The sequence below is a fragment of the Mycosarcoma maydis genome, chromosome 5, assembly GCF_000328475.2.
Source record: "Mycosarcoma maydis chromosome 5, whole genome shotgun sequence".
Taxonomy (NCBI): domain Eukaryota; kingdom Fungi; phylum Basidiomycota; class Ustilaginomycetes; order Ustilaginales; genus Mycosarcoma; species Mycosarcoma maydis.
In genome coordinates this window covers 593,402-609,630 of record NC_026482.1, presented here as the reverse complement: position 1 = coordinate 609,630, position 16,229 = coordinate 593,402, and the positions used below count along the sequence as shown (strand labels likewise).

At 54.4% G+C, this 16,229-nt stretch overlaps 5 protein-coding genes across 5 annotated transcripts; 3 read left to right on the top strand and 2 right to left on the bottom strand.

Annotated features, from left to right (window-relative positions):
* Positions 1–2,145: 2,145 nt before the first annotated feature.
* Positions 2,146–7,167, top strand: UMAG_02244 (uncharacterized protein; the record flags this gene model as incomplete). The annotated part of the gene is made up of 1 exon (XM_011390280.1): positions 2,146–7,167. One exon carries the CDS (start codon positions 2,146–2,148, stop codon positions 7,165–7,167), a length of 5,022 nt encoding a protein of 1,673 aa, XP_011388582.1.
* A 522-nt stretch (positions 7,168–7,689) lies between these two features.
* UMAG_02243 (uncharacterized protein) lies at positions 7,690–8,625 on the bottom strand (the record flags this gene model as incomplete). Its single annotated transcript, XM_011390279.1, has 1 exon — positions 7,690–8,625. The coding sequence occupies one exon, from the start codon at positions 8,623–8,625 to the stop codon at positions 7,690–7,692; it is 936 nt and encodes a 311-aa protein (XP_011388581.1).
* A 2,982-nt stretch (positions 8,626–11,607) lies between these two features.
* UMAG_02242 (threonylcarbamoyladenylate synthase) lies at positions 11,608–13,158 on the top strand (the record flags this gene model as incomplete). The annotated part of the gene is made up of 1 exon (XM_011390278.1): positions 11,608–13,158. The coding sequence occupies one exon, from the start codon at positions 11,608–11,610 to the stop codon at positions 13,156–13,158; it is 1,551 nt and encodes a 516-aa protein (XP_011388580.1).
* Positions 13,159–13,645: 487 nt separating this feature from the next.
* UMAG_10080 (putative theta class glutathione s-transferase) lies at positions 13,646–14,727 on the top strand (the record flags this gene model as incomplete). The annotated part of the gene is made up of 4 exons (XM_011390505.1): positions 13,646–14,000; positions 14,114–14,125; positions 14,216–14,408; positions 14,496–14,727. 4 exons carry the CDS (start codon positions 13,646–13,648, stop codon positions 14,725–14,727), a joined length of 792 nt encoding a protein of 263 aa, XP_011388807.1.
* A 216-nt stretch (positions 14,728–14,943) lies between these two features.
* UMAG_12101 (uncharacterized protein) lies at positions 14,944–15,491 on the bottom strand (the record flags this gene model as incomplete). Its single annotated transcript, XM_011390605.1, has 4 exons — positions 14,944–15,008; positions 15,140–15,174; positions 15,277–15,386; positions 15,489–15,491. 4 exons carry the CDS (start codon positions 15,489–15,491, stop codon positions 14,944–14,946), a joined length of 213 nt encoding a protein of 70 aa, XP_011388907.1.
* Between the last annotated feature and the right edge of the window lie 738 nt (positions 15,492–16,229).

Here is a 16,229-nt window from a genome sequence, read left to right as displayed (position 1 = left end):
CCCCACCTCCGAGCCGATCGCGATCGCGATGTCTTCAATGCAAACAGCGGGAGCGGTAGCAGTAGCAGTAACATACTCTGGAGTGAGACCGGCCCGAACTCAAGCCAAATGCCGCAAACTCGAAAGGGCAAGCAATGACAAGAGCATGGAAGTTTCTGCGCTCATGCTTTGGTACTGTTGGTGCCTGCCTTATCGACGATGAGAAGCGAGCATTAGATATGGTCGGGTGTGGTAAGAGTACAGCGTACCATGTTTTCGAGACGTCAGCACACGCAGATGCAAGATTGTCTCAGACTTCTGCTATTGCAGCTACTCAAGACTGTTGCTGTTATAGTTGCTGACAGGTAGTTGTGTGCGAAGAGCAGTCAGTCACAGACAAGCATAGACCGAGACGAGGAAATGGGTGTCGGCGAACTAGCAGTGAGTGCGGATGTGAGTCGAGGCCCAATTCTCATTCACGATTTCTCTTCATGCAAGTATCCTGAAATCAGCATTTGTGATTGTGTGTGTGTGTGTGTGTGTGTTGGTCATCTTCAAACGCAACAACCGATGCCCAACGTTCCTCGGTGTTTCGTTTGGTCTCCTGTTTGTCCTGGGCCCAGAATAGAATTCAAGCTTCCGAGGGAAGCAGGGTAAAATAAAACAAAAAGTGATAGAAAAAAAAACACCTTTTCGGGAAGCTTGACCGCGTCTGTTGTGCTTCGCAGAAGGTGACGGAGAGTTGCTTCACATGTAGCCAGTCCAACACAGTCCACATGCCTCTTGGTGCTTGGTGCTGGACATTCGACGCTTTGCGCTTCACATTCACGATTTGCACGCAAGCACGCTCGCAAGCTTCATTGTGATGATTCCGAGCTGCGGGCGGTGGTACTCGACGCGCTCCCGTGTGGCTTGGATTATGATTCTCGATTCAGTCACTCTGTTCACTGTTCACTGCCCCTGCTTTGTTTCACGTAGGTGGACACACACATGCTACAAAGTTGGCGTCATCCTATTCACTTGACTAGCCCAGACCATCCCAGCGTGCGCTCCGTTCCTCTTGACCTCACCGCCGTTCTGACCAGCGTCTCGACCACCTCCTCATCGCATCGGGACGCTGCGCAAGTCCAGCTCTTGCGACCGAGCTGCACCTGCTTACCATTCTTGGCAGGACGTCGTAGCTTGGCGTCAATCCGAGAAGCGACCATCGTTGATCGTCATCGATCTCGATCTTTACGTTGTCTTAGATCCTTTGCATTCTACGCCGCTTCATCTCTTCAGCCGCAACCAAACAAGCTCTGGTACAGCATACACCATCAACTCACCGCAAACCCTTGGTTGTTTTGCAGACGAGTCAGTTCAGCGTCGACGCTCCATCCTCAAGCGCACTTCACCACTAGCCTCGCTCGCTTTCGAGCTGAACGGCTCGATCGTCTACGTGTCGGCATCCAATCAACCTTACTAATCACGCCGAAAGAGCTTTTCTGCGCTCGCTCGTATGAAACGTTGAGCCTCACTCTTTCCGATTCATCGACAACCTTTTCCTCAACGTTTTGGCGCGATAAACAGACAATCGAGCAGCGAACACGGCTGCTGATTTCTGCTTTCTGCCGTCTTTCGCCCACGCGTTTGGTCGCCTCCTTCGAGCCGTCGATGCAATCGACCGCTTCCGAGATTTCAGATCGTCGATTGCCTTGATCGACTGCACTGGCATCACAACAAGGCCATACGCCTTTTCCGAGTCGTCCATCTGCTCTCAGCTTCATCACACTGGTATCTCAACGCCACTACTTGCAGGCCTGGGATTGGCGCCATCCCACACTCGAAACTTTGAGTTTATTGTGACTCGAGCAACTGCTGCATAGCGTGAATCAAGAGTCAAGTAAGTGACTGCTTACTTCCCGGCGGGCTCTGGCAAACCGCGGGTGATCTAGCCTCTTGCTGCAAGTACTGATAGTCACAACCTCATTCCTCTGCGGTCAACCCTGCTCGTGACCTATTTCTGGCTTCCCCACAGTCTTCAGCTGCCGACAAGAAGCACCCAACACGAGCTCGATTGAGCAGGCATGGAGGTCGACTGAGTTTTTCTGCCTCATCCTTTGTCGAGCATCCACCGCAGCCTATCCGCCCGCTCATTTAGCTCTCAACTTCGACACCATTCTGACTATGGCCGCCGCAACAGCTGCCATCTTGCCACCGGCCACGGATTTCGTCAACATGGACCATCGCTCAGCAGACTCGCACCGCATGTCGCCAGCCTCATTTGCCGATGCCAGCTTGGCCAATGGCAGACCGCTGCGCTCGGCAAAGTCGGTTCCATCTCCATCAACCCCAACATCCCCTTTTCGCCTTCGCGGCACGCCGCACTCGCCTTCGATTCCTCATCGTCGTGTTTACAATATCGATGACGAGTCAATAACGAGCACGTCCCACTCATTCGCCTCGGAAACTAGGTCGTCAGACGCTTCCATCACCCCCTCCCAGTCCGCTTCCAACGTCTCCGCTCCCGCGAGCCCCAGATCCTACGCTCACTTAGCCCTTCCTTTACCACCCTCAAGTCCAGGTTCGCCCAGTCGTCCACTAGCGCATAAGAAGTCGGCAGAACGCAGGAGGAAAGCTACTCGAAATCAGCATCTCACCAATCTCGAAGTAGCCTCGCTATCCACCCCCGAGCTGCATCTAGCGTCAGACCCCATGCTCGACACCCAAGAACCGTCGTTCTTGCGCAAGCTGGTACGCGGCTCGCGCGCCCACTCCAACGACGCAGTTTCTAGCGCAGGCAGCGAAGGACAGACACAAGCATCCTCGCACACTGATAATGCTTCCTCGCGCCTAGGCGTCTCACCCGGACTCGCCTACTCCAGCTTTGCTGCAGCCATGAGCGCCGTTGACGCGTGCGAAGACAGCTCACAACCCGACGCAAATCCTCAAGTCCACTGTTTCCGCAAAAAGAGTACCTCCACTCTTCGCAGTGCGGACTCGGAGGTATCAAGAGCATCCTGGTCCATTCTGAACACGAGCACCGACACTCTTAGCCCGCCAAAGGACATCAATGTGCGATCATCTCCGACCAAGTCTGAGCCCAAGTCGTCAGCAGGCACTTGGTTCCGACGCCATCGCCAGCAGAGCGACCCATCTCGAAAGCTCAACCAAAATTTCGACGCATCCGGAGCAAATTCCTCAACGCAAGTATCGGTCCAGCGTAGCCAGATGAGTGACGCGACAGTCGGATCTGGCACCACTTTGTTATCTCAGAGCAACTACACCGGCCTCTCCTCAGCCACCACAGCATCGTTTGACTTGTCTGAGCTAGCATCGCCACAAGCTGCGCTCGAAAGCATTCGGAAGGCCCGCTCCTTTATGATTCGCGAGCTCGGTCGTATCGCAGAGCCCGGAGACGCTTCCGACAAGCCGCGCATCTCTGCACTGGTTTCGCAGGCGAGCCTCGAAGTGCACGACTTACACAGCGAGGCATCGAGCTTTTGGCACAGCATCGCCGATGGAGTTCTGCTGTGCCTGCTCGCGAATCGGCTCCGACCCGGAAGTGTCGACCGCATCGACCGCAGAGACCTCGAATGGGTCAAGTCCAACAACATTTCCAGGTTCTTGAGAGCTGCACGCGACCATCTGGGCCTTCGTTCCAAGGACTTGTTTCAGACCTTTGATCTTACCGACAGCACCGTCGGCGGCCTTCTTCGCGTCGTCCACACGCTTCAAGCAACAGAAAAGATGGCTAGGCGCAGCTCCAAGGTGACAGCGGCTCGAGCGAACGCCATCAAAATTGAGCCCAGAACGACCTCGATGACTCCTCCCACTACGCCACGCGCGCAGGACCGAAAGATGCTCCCAGTCGGCAACGGCGATCTAGAGTGCATCGAGAATAGCTCGGAGCTCTTTCTGAATGATGACACGCCAAAGAGGGCCGTACTAAGCATCCAACAGAACAGACGCGAAGCAGAACGCATTCTCATAGGCAAGTCTGACTCTTCACGCTACACCTCCACGTCCTTCGATGCTAAGCGTCGCTCCATCGAGCTCGGCCACCCAAAGCCGAAAGGATCATCCATCACATTTGCCGACTCAGTCAAGCAGAACAGCTACAGCGCCGACGACGATAATCGTCTACCATATCGTGATCGCAAGTTGAGCGAGTCGGTCATCAGCCTGACGGGTGTCGCTGAAGAGCCCGAAGATGGTGTGGTAACCAATGATGATTCTTTGCCCACCGCAGAATCATTCTCCACCTCTAGCACTCCATCCGTATCGATGGAGCTAAGCCAGGTCAGAAGAGGAAGCAGCGAATCAGACAAATCCACCAAGAGCTTTGCCGTCAAGCCGCCGTTGCTGGCTCGCAGCACATCGCAGAAGCGTATCAGTCAGGAGCTGGCGCTCGGCCAGCTTCCTAGGGCGGTCATCGGATCGACCGAGAATCTCGACGATTATCTCTTTATCTCGGGAAGCCCCACCCGGCATGCTCCGACCCGACGTCATAGCGCTCGTCTCTACGCTGGTCCGTCGCTGCTCAATCCTTCGCGCGAATCCTTGCTCAACCTCGGCTCGCAGGCAAATGGCGAGTCAGACGCGTTAGCATCGTCCCGAGTTCCCTTCCCACGCGGCGCAAACGATTCTCCAGGTGCTCGCAGGATGGCGCGCCACCTCTCGATGAATGCAGGCGTCAGCGACACAATCTCGACGGCATCAGGTCCTTCGACCGCAATCGCCACCAACGGCAGCAGCAGCTCGTCCAAAGTCTCTTCTCGGCCACATTTCCGACACATGCGTTACTCGTCTGACTTGCATCTCCCTTCCATGAGTCGTCCTACTTCCGTCGGCGGACGTTCGCCAGATCCCTCGGTGGATGAGCGATCCTACATCTCGACATCACGCAGTCGCTTTGATTCCGAGATTGGCTCGATCTACACCAACACACTCGGCAGTCTACCTACGGATGAGAGTGGGTCAACGACTACCAGAGCTAGTCGCGACGCCACCGGTCCGAAGCACAAGATCGTAGTCGCCGAAGAGGGCAAACCGAGCGTTACATACCAATTGGGCAACTGCATCGGTCGCGGTCAATTTGGGTCCGTGTACCGCGCTTTGAATCTCAACTCGGGACGTATGGTCGCCGTCAAGAGGATCAAGCTCGAGGGTCGTACCGACGAAGAGATCAATGATCTCATGGGCGAAGTTGATCTTCTCAAAAGCCTTACCCACCCGAGCGTGGTCAAGTATGAAGGCCTCGTGCGTGGACCTGACGTCGTTTCCATCATTCTCGAGTTCGTGGAGAATGGTTCGCTGCTTCACACGCTCAAGGCCTTCGGTAACTTTCCCGAAAAGCTTGTCGCAAGCTATGTAGTCAAGATCCTGGAGGGTCTCAACTACCTCCACGGCCAGAACGTCGTGCATTGCGACCTCAAAGCTGCCAACATCTTGACCACCAAACAAGGCAACGTCAAGCTTTCTGATTTCGGTGTTTCACTCAATCTGAAAGCGGTCAAGAAGATGGGCAACAAGAACGATGCGATCGGCACACCGAACTGGATGGCGCCCGAAGTCATCGAGCTCAAAGGCGTCACCACAGCTGCCGATATTTGGTCGCTGGGTTGCACCATCATCGAGCTGCTGACCGGCAAGCCTCCTTACTACGACATGCTTGCCATGTCGGCCATGTTCAGGATCGTCGAGGATGACTGCCCGCCCATTCCCGAAAAGTGCTCGGATGCGCTGCGTGATCTGCTGATGCAATGCTTCAACAAAGATCCGGCTAAGCGCCCAAGTGCCGAGATGCTCTTTGAGCACGAATGGATGCAACAGGTATGGTCGGGTCACAAGGATTTGCGGGAGCTGCGACCGCAGGACAGCGTTCCGTTTCTGCGTCGCATTAGCGCAGATGCTAGACGTCTCGACCCGCGCATTTTCGAAGAAGACGAACGCGCGGTGCAGCCTGCGATGGAGAGGTCGACGTCGTCCCCTGCACCTACTCTGCAACGTCCGGGGCTGGAAGCGCTGCGCGCCAACACCTCCCCTGCCGAGTCTTTGGCGGCTGTAGCCACCGAGATGGCCAATGGCGTCTCGCCCACGACCTCCCCCGCTGTTCATTCAAATCCGCTGCCTAGCGTCGACACCTCTTCGAAAAACCAAGCCCAGTCGCCCGCGTTGACGCCTGCGAATCCGACCGTGTTTTTGCCCGCGGGCGAAACGTCGATGCTCGATCTGGGTCTGATGGCTGAGGAAGAAGCCAAGCCGCACGCATTCGTCAAGAGCACGTTCAGCAAGGCGGTAGTGTGCAAGATCTGCCGCGAGCCGGTCAAGAAGCATGCGGTGCTGTGCGAAGAGTGCGGACTGGTATGTCACGCAAGGTGTGCCGTTCACGCACCTTCGCCTTGCAATCTGCGTGCTCAGCTGCTTCTGTTCCAGCAGAGGGCGTCTATGGACCAGACGAGCCCCATGTCGTCAGCAGCGCAACTGGCGCCTGTGTCGCCCATGCTTGCTGGCGGCGCGCCCAACGCTGCGGTTCCGATCAACTTCCGCTTTCCTTTTGGCATGAAGCGTCAGTCCAAGTCTCCGACGGCGGATTCGCAGCCGCAGCTGGGCTTGGTTGCATCGGCGAGCTCCGAGACTGAGGTGAGGGGGTCGCCTTCGCCTCCCACCGGCAACGGCGTTACTGCAGCTAAGCCGGCCAAGGACCAAGCTGCTGTACGCAAGCGTCGCATCTCGTTGATTCCCGGTCGACAACGCTCGCCGTCGCCTCCGCCTGCGGAAACCCCCGAGGCGATGCGGAGCCCATACGGCAACGGAGCTCTGCACGGTACAAGGCGGCACAGCTCGATGAGCTACGGCAGCATCAGTGGCGCCAGCAGCATCTCGAGCGCTGGTGGCATCCTGCTGGGCCACTCGAGTTCTCGTGGCTCGTCGGCGCAGCAGCACCAAGCGCAGCAGGCGCATCCGCACGCTTCAACGCCGGTGCTACCCGTCGAGCAGCTGCACGCTCGTCCTTCCAAGGAGCGCTTCCGTCGTCGTCTGAGCTCTGGCGTCGTCACGTCCGGCGCACGCGCTGAAGCGCTATCTGCCAAACACACCACCAAAGGCGGTGTGTCAACTGGCCAGGTGACGCCCACACCGCGGTCCGCAATCGAACGCCAAAAATCACGTCGCTCTTCGTCCAAGGCCGACTGCACCATCATGTGATCGCCCACGTAGCCTTACGACCGTTTCTTGTCCTACCTATTCCCGCAGTCGCCCCGACGATGCGAGGCGCATTCACGTCGCCTCGGTTGCTCGTCTGCTTGTCTGCTTGTCTGCTCGTCTGCTCGTCTGCTCGATCTTGGCTCTGGCGTATATACCTCGTTCTTTCAGCGCATTATGTTTGATTTGCCCTCCAGGGCGCTCCAGGTCTGCTGTGGCCTGTTTTCATTTTGCTCGGGCTGCTTTTGTAGTCTCGTTGTCTCGTTGCATGCTTTGCAGTTTAGTATCTGAATGTGCCTCATAGTATTGCGGGGCTGTGCGTAGGATGTGAGGAGGAACAGTACTTGAACTAGGTATACAGGGACGACATGTAAGGGTGGTCCACTTGGGTATGACGAGACCGAAAGTGAGGATGGGAAGCGGAAGCGTATGTGGGTTGAAGTCGAAGTGGAAGTCGAAGTGGAAGTCGAAGTGGGTTAGGCTAAGGGGGGTACGATGAACGGTTGGGGAGGCGAGGTTGTTCCATCATGGTGAGGGTTTTTTGGACAGGAAGGAAGTCTGTGATTCGTCCCAATCTTTGTGCTGATAGAGCGGCCGTTGTTGGTGATGGTGGAATGGCTCGGTGCCAAGATCGACTTGCGAGGAGAATGGATCTGCGCCTGTGGACGAGGGTGTGGATTGGTGATGATACGCTTGCGTGTTCTTGTGGTTGTACTTTGGCAGTTCAAAGCTGCTTCCTGATGGTGCGTAGGCGAGGATGTCGGGTGCCGCACCGTTCTTGTAGTAGTACGTGCCTCTTCTTGTTGAAGCGTAGTTGGCGTGTTCGGATTCCAATACTGGGTCTCTAGGCAACGGTCTGGCCTCCTGTAGCTTCAAGCCGGGTACCAAGCGAGCCATGTAGCTTCCACCGGCGGGGATGCTTCCCTGCGTATAGCTGTGGTTGAGATCGACACTGTCCTGCTCAATTTTTTCCGACTTTTCTTTTCTGCGTCTATACAACATGCCTCCGATTAAGAGCAACACTAGTACCATAAATGCACCGAGGGCAATGCCGATAATGGTAGGAACCATTGTTTTCTGTTTGGCGCTGCTGCGGTGATCTCGAGCCTTGGCCAAGCAGGTGGTGTTGCCGGCTGGGTTGGCAAAGATGGAACCCTGAACCGAATTGTTGGAAGTGTCGGTGGGCGAGATTTGATCGATAACCGTGATCAACGCGGTAGCATTGGCGGGTAGGTCGACCGTATCCCAAGTGACGGCCAAGACGCCTTTTTTGATGCGCGCGCGAAAGACGAGTTTGTGTGAATTGTCATCGCGACCTTCGATGGTGTAGTTTCCCTTGGCCAAGATGTGGATCGAGGCAGGTTCGCAAGAGTAGAGCGTGGGGAGGTTGATGAGAGCTGCTCGAGAGACTGTTGTTAGCGCAGCGACGGCGGCTATTGCGATGGATGCATGTACACGCATTGTGGTTGTTGTGACAATCTGAAAGAAGCGTATAGGTAGCGAAGGAGCGTGCGTGAATACGCGACCGTGTAGAGCGCTAGTGCTTACTGCTATTGTAGGGTCGTTGGTACAGCAGAAAAAAATACGATGGACCGCTACACGGATATAGCAAACACGAGTGATACGGATGGTAGTAGCGAGCAGAAGAGTGCAGAGTTGTGCGAGCAGGCAGGGAAGACAAGAGGGAATGAGGAGAGTAAGAAGAGGTCGGTCTGATAAATGGCGTATCGCGTTTGATGTGGTGCTCGTCGGATCAGCCGTCCAATCAAGCGCAGCATCCGATGCAGCACAAAGTGGCTCAAACTTTGTTCTCGCAGCGGGAGAGCTGTAGCCAGGGCTGGGCCGGGCGTACTGGCAGAGCAATCGCCGCAGCCTCGCAGCTGGCTTGACTGAATATAGAAATTGTGGGCGCAAACAGCAGAGCTATAGTTTACGCTCTGGCGCCAATTCACAAAGCACAAAACACAATACACAAATCACAATCACGACTAGCAGCGCCGAGATGAAGTCGTGAGTGGAACTCATAACAACAGCGGCAGCGGCGATGGCAGCGGCGCGGGGATGCACCAAGCAGTAGCGGAAGCAGGAGTTGCGGCGACACGCTCCGCTTGTCTGGACGCTTTTGACTTGTCCTTGTACTGATTACAGTAACTTCAGCTAAGCCCAACAAGTCCCGAGCGTTATGTTTCAGAGTTCGAGTGACCCGATGACGACGCCTTGGCTTGTTCGAACTACTGATAGTCACAGAAGGATCAGCACAGTGCTGAGAGCGTGTTATGCTTTAGCGTTGTCACACAACTATCCCCTCTCCGTGCTCTCACCAAGAGAAAAGTGACCGGCGGCGTTTCCGCTTTTGGTTATCACGTATGTGGGTGCTGCGTGCGTCTTGCGACCGTGATCTCTGTGTCTGCTGCTCGCTGGTATCCGCAGCCGAGGTGCAGAGGCGAGAATCGTGAATGGCAAGACCCCAGAGCCTCGGCAGTGACTGCGTCGCGTCGCGACTTGCAGTTCAGCTGTGAAACCGAAAATCACAAATCTCACTCGTGCTCGAAATTAAGTTTTTCAGCCACAAAGAAGCGACATAACCGAAGGAGCCCCAGGCCAAAAGACCCTACTCCAATCTGCGCATTACAGTACATACAGTAGATGCTGAAAACGTGGGTAGCCGAGGCGAAAATCGAGAGGAAACTCACTTCTGAATCGTGGATGGGTCGGGGTGTACAGACGTGATGGTTGTACGCGTTTCGGGACGTGTTTGGTGCAGACCTCGGAAAGCCGACGAGTTGTACGTCGTTCTGGATTTCGAGACGCAGCATAGACAATAACAGTCGGTTGGTTGTCCACCACTTTGTGAGACTCTCGAATGATTGAGTGCAGCCGAAGTACGAATGCAGTCTTCTTTGACGGTTCAAGCGTGGCTAGGCTTTCGCTTCGTTCTGCGCCACCTGCTCATGCTTCCTTCTGTCGATCTCATCTCACATCAGCTGCTGCGTACACCAGACTGGAGTACACCGAGTCCATTGCATCGCAGGCTGGATGAGCTGGTGGTGAGCTGTTGTGCAGCAAATCGCGCTATTCTTAAGACGCTCAGTTACACTCGAACTATGCGTCCCTGGTTTGATGTGCAACATCGACATGACACACCAAGGCTAGCCAACAAGCACGAAGACTAGCCATGACACTTTGAGAATCGTAAACGCTCGCAGGAATCGAAGCGAAAAAAAGCGGTTGCTCAGAAAGAGGATGAATGCATTCGTGATTCATGCACGATGCATTGGTAACCAATTACTGTAAGTGGTGCTGGCAAAACGCGAAACACGAGTGTTCCATGTGATTCGTGCGTGATTCATGATTGCGGCTGACAGTACCGCTGATCGAATCAAAATGGAATGGAAAACGCAACAAACAGAGACTCGTCAAGCCACAAGCCACGAGTCACGAACACAACTTTGACGAAACGGTCGCAGCCGTGTATTGTGTTTTGTGTGGTCCATGGCGTCGGCGGACTGCCGCAGTAGCATCTGCGTATTTGTTACGTAGGACGTGGTACGTTTTAGGCTCTGTCGAATTTCGCTCCTCTTTTGCATGTGTTCCCGCAGCCGTAGCTATCCATCGCTTTGGACCCGACGGAACACTTTTCCACTTGCTCACCACTCAAACCAAGCCGTGATGTGGCAATTCTATCCTCAATGTTGCTCTTCGCGGCTTTTACATGGCGTATCAGGGTGACTTCAAATCCTCTGGTACAGACGTCTTTTCGTTCAGCCTAGACCACCGCCGCTCCACATTCTTGAGCCGACGGATCAGTGTCCGTTCCAGAGAGTTGGTCCCAACCCCGAGGCCAAAAAGGCGAAAGGTTGCAAATTGCCAAGCTCTGCCAGCAAATACACAGCGGAGTTGCAATAACAGCGCACACTAACAGCTTCCTTCACCGAGCGTCTATTTTATCGAAAGCGAACCACGGACATTCATAACGTGAATACAAGCCTGCACTTTCATCAGAGCGGACATGTTCCCAGGCGGTATCAATTCCAAGACACCCCGATCCACGCCCCTACCCGATCGGGATACCGATCACATCGATTAAACCAACCAAAAATCTACCCTCCACATTCGTGATCTTCTTAGAAAATCTTGAAAGCTTGTGTCTCGAAGCAAAGAATTTTTTTTTTTGGTGCCAAGGCTGTCCTAACCTTTCATGTTTGAAGCCGCCTCATCAGGTCGCAAAGTATCCGCGCTTGACCACGTTGACTTCTACCAGCGTTTGAAACAGGCAAGGTGTTGCAACATCTTTGGACCCCCAAGTTGGAAGTTGACTGACACCAGCTCGAACAGTTCATGCGGCGGCCTGCGTCGTGTCTTAGCAGCGTCTTCCTTCGAGCTCCACGATTTTCGACCCGCAAGGTGCCCAGTCTGACCACACCGTTTCGCACCCTCACCACCATGTCGTCCTCCGGCCCGGATACAGAGCTGGCATACCCAGATTGCACGTTCCACACCGAAGTTCTACCCTGCGAATCACATTCGAGTGTGTCATTTCAGGAGGCTGGTCCTTCGCGCTACACCGCCAATGCGGAGCCATATACAAAAGCCAAACCTGTCATCTCTTCACCAGTCACCCGTAACAGTCTCGACAAGGCTGCATCACACCTTCGCGCCAGTCAACTCGTCGCATTCCCTTCAGAAACGGTCTATGGTCTCGGCGCAAACGCTCTGTCGCAGTCAGCAGCGTCCAAGATCTACGCTGCCAAGAAGCGTCCTGCGGACAATCCGCTCATCGTGCACGTTTCCGATCTCGAGATGCTCGACACGTTGCTACCGCAGAGCTACACAATGAGCCAAGCTTACAGCGACTTGATCAAGGCTTTCTGGCCTGGAGCGTTGACGTTGCTGTTTCCGGTAGACACTCAACGGCCAGCCGTGCCCACAGTGGTCACGTGCGGACATCCGAGCGTAGCAGTGAGGATGCCGTCACATCCGATAGCACGTGCATTGATTGCGATTTCGGGTCTTCCCATGGCCGGACCAAGTGCAAACGCCTCGGGTCGACCGTCACCGACAACAGCGGGACATGTGTTGCGCGATTTGGGAGGTCAGCTCGACGCCGAATCATCTTCGGCCGATGCGAGTCAAGCACCTAAAGGAAGGTTGAGGTACATTTTAGATGGCGGAGCTTGCCAGGTGGGCGTCGAGAGTACAGTCATCGATGGCATAACGGCAGCCGACGAGGTTCGTGTACTTAGACCTGGCGGTGTAACGGTCGAACAGATTGCTTCGGTGCTCGACAAGGCCGGATTGGCGAACAAGGTCAAGCTCAGAGTGTACGGCAAGGACATGGAGCGAAGTGTTGAACAAGAGAGCAACCCGACCACTCCAGGTATGAAGTACAGACATTACAGCCCCACCGCTCGCGTTGTCCTGCTTCTTCCCGCCAACCTTTTTGCTCGAGCGGCCCAATCTTCTGGAAGCAACAACACTAGCGGCTCACGATCTCAACCAGATTCCTCGTCATCAACCAAAGTCGTCGAGACGCTTCTCAACGTCGAGTCAAATCTCTCGATCGCGCCTCGATCCTTTGCGGATATTGTCCGAGATCAGATCACCAACCACCTCTCATCTGCACAACCCCGATCGACGCTTCACATTGGACTCATGATATCCTGCGACTCTGCCCTCTCCCGGCTCGTCACAACTGCTTCGCACGCCACCGACGCCCCGACATCCGATATGCACCCACACCTGCTTCGTCCGCTCGCACTGGAACAGCTTGAAAACGTTCGTGTGCATCCCTTCGATCTCGGCCCTAGTGGCTCAGCCGAGGTCTACGCTCAACGCATGTTTGACGGACTTCGAACGCTCGACGAGGGCCCATTGCATGGGGCTGACAGGTGCGACTTGATTTTTGTAGAGGCAATGGACGACGCTGGTGTAGGGTTGGCGGTGATGAACCGTTTGAAAAAGGCTGCTAGTGCAACAGTTGTTCTGGATTGCTAGTCGGGCCAGTTGATATAGTTTTCCAGAAGAGGCGATTCATGATACCCCAAAGCTATCTTACGTGTGTGTAGGTGTGTGTGTGTTGAGCACGAATCTCAAGTGGAAACATGCATCGGGCAAGGCACGAGGGACGGTGGGACTTAAGAGAATCACAGAGTGTCAAGTGTGGATTGGCACGGGCCACGACGTGCTTCCCTCCACAATCACGAATCACGAATCACGAATTCGTGGTTTTTGCACGCACGACATGGAAAGCTTCTGTGCAACAACGTGCTTAAGTGAGCCTGTGACGCTGCGCTGGTTCAGCATGCCACATTCACGATTATCTCCGAACGAGCTTGGCGATGCATAGCCGGGGGGTTTCGAAAGAAGCTAACTCTTAACCCTAATCGCTGACCGCTGGTCTCTATCGTCTCGACATGTCACATCTTTGAGAGACCATTCACGACTCCCAGCAACACCAATCGCTTGCCACTTTTGCACAATCATGCAGCCACTCATCCTCTACACGGCGGGAACGCCCAACGGACAAAAGGTGTCCAACTTCACCGAGGAGCTCAAAGCAGTCTACCCCGACTTCAAGGTCGACTACCACAGCATTTCTCTGGGGAAAAACGAACAGAAGGAGGAATGGTTCCTCAAGATCAATCCGAACGGACGCATTCCCGCTCTCAAGGATCCCAACCGTGCCGATCACTGCGTTTTTGAGACTGCTTCGATCATCTTGTACTTGGAAAAACACTACGATCCCAAGCACATCTTCAGCTGGTCCGACAATGGCGATGGTGTGGATAAGAGGAGCGAGGTGCTCAGCTGGATGTTCTTTATCCATGGCGGCGTCGGTGCGTAGTCGACAAGGTTCAAAGGAGAGATATCAAAGTCCAAGTTGACTGACCGATTGATACTGTTTTTTTTTTTACTTGTGGTCGATTGCTTTCTTTTTTCCCATTGGCAGGGCCGATGCAAGGTAAATCTCTCGCCTGCATGCGTCAGAACCCGACCAACCTCGTTACTGACAAGCTTCTGTGTCTATTGTCCATCTCGTTTGTGTCTGCAGGTCAAGCGAACCACTTTGTCCGCTACGCACCGGAAGACATCCCGTACGGCAAGTCGCGCTACGTTACGGAAACTAAACGTCTCTACCAAGTGCTCGACTCTCGACTCAAACACCATGACTGGCTCGTGGGAGACAAGTACTCGATTGCCGATATCAACGCGTACCCTTGGCTGCAGTACTATAAATGGGCTGGGTGAGTTGGACCGTACCGCCATGTCTATCCTGCGCCCTTTGCCAGCTGACACCTGACCATCACCTTTTGTTCCGCCAACAAATACAGTCTCAAGGATGAAGATGTCCCCCAGAGCGTCAAGGACTACATCGACCGAAACTGGAACAGACCCGCCGTGCGCGAGGGAATGAAGGTCCCCAACGGTAACACGGATTGGGTCGAGAAAATGCGCAGCAACGACTTCTTCGAAGTGCACCTCAAAGAGGCCAACGAAAAGGCGGCGCTGGCAAGCAAGTGGATCCAGGATGGCATGAGCAAGGATCGCGAGAGCAAGGCTTGATTTTACTCTGCTCAACTGGGTTTGCCGTGTGTCTTGCTGATTTGATGCCTTTCTCACTGGAAACGTCGGGGCTGTTGCTCTTCAGAGTGTTTTTACCATGCGCCGAAACAAGTCAGAAAGGCAAGCCTGGATGCGGTGTGCCATGAATGTGTTCGTGCCACGTAGATGCTGATAGCGTTGGAGAAGGATGATACATGTGCAGATGAGACTGTTAGCCTATACGACTTCGTACACGGCCATGACGAGACACGCTAATGAGACGTATGGGCTCAGGCGTTCGCCTGTTGTACGAAAGTAGCCAGGTGGAGAGTTGCGCATGATAGGTAATTTTGAAATGTAACATGACGAGGGTCAGCCAGGCCGTTACGTTACTGGGATACGGCTTCCGATCGGGGTGGGAAGGGATACCTACCGATACGGGCACCTTTGAAGAACACGCCGAGGAAGCTGCAACGTCCAAGAACAAGAGGCGAGGCATCAGTCAAGATCAGCTCGTCCGTCTAAGAACAGCTTGAAGATTGGAAGTACTTGCTGGGCCAAGCGACTCACCCTTCCTTGTTGCGATCGATCAACGCTGGTGCGGTAGCGCGAACATATGTGCAGGTGCAAATGATGAGCAGCACCACTCTCAGGAGCGAGTGAAAGTTGAACAGCGCCGACTTTCAGTACGTCGTCCGATTCAGCGGTAGCGGGCAAGCCAAAAACGCGTCGTCCGCAGGTCAGTCAAGTTCAAGGCAGAAAATCGTCACCGCGAGACGTACCATGGCTGTCGATTCCGCAAGAACCACCGTGTGTGTTGATCCTTGAGCACCACCGTCCAAGTCCGAAACAGTGCGGTGTTTCTGAATGCGCCACCTTGATGGGCAAGAATGCGCGCGCGTAGATGTAGGTTATCCGTTTGAGAATTCCGAGCTGATAATGATACGATGGTGAGGATGATGTCTAACGTTTTCTTCACAAGTCACGAGTGTCTGTGCGTCACACGTCAAAATCACGAATCACGAATCACGTATCACGAATCGTGAATGCACACCTTCACGCTTGTAACAAATCACGAATGTGAAACAATTGGAGAGTGATCTAACAAGCGCACATCTTGGGCACAGCATGGAGCCACGCACGACGGGCGGCTGGCGCGCTGTGTTGGTGCTGCGCAAAGTAGTATCACGCACACTCACGACTCTTGTCAGTCACAGTCACGAGTCACGAGTGTGAGTCGTGAGTCGTGAGTGCGTGCACGGCGCATGGTGATTCACGCAACTGACTCTCGTGTCTAACGACTTTTCATTCCAGTTGGCAGACTTGGCGGCAAATCACGTGAATCACAAAAATGTCTACGAACGTATGACTCTGATCATGACCATGCGTGATGACCATGATCAGGGCTTGTCTCATCGCTCGCTCTCTTTCGTCGACGTGGGCTTGACTGCCTCGCCTCATCACTACGCTTGAGTTCGCTCAAAAGACTGTAGCGCAACGCCCGGAGCTGTTTCTGCTAGGAA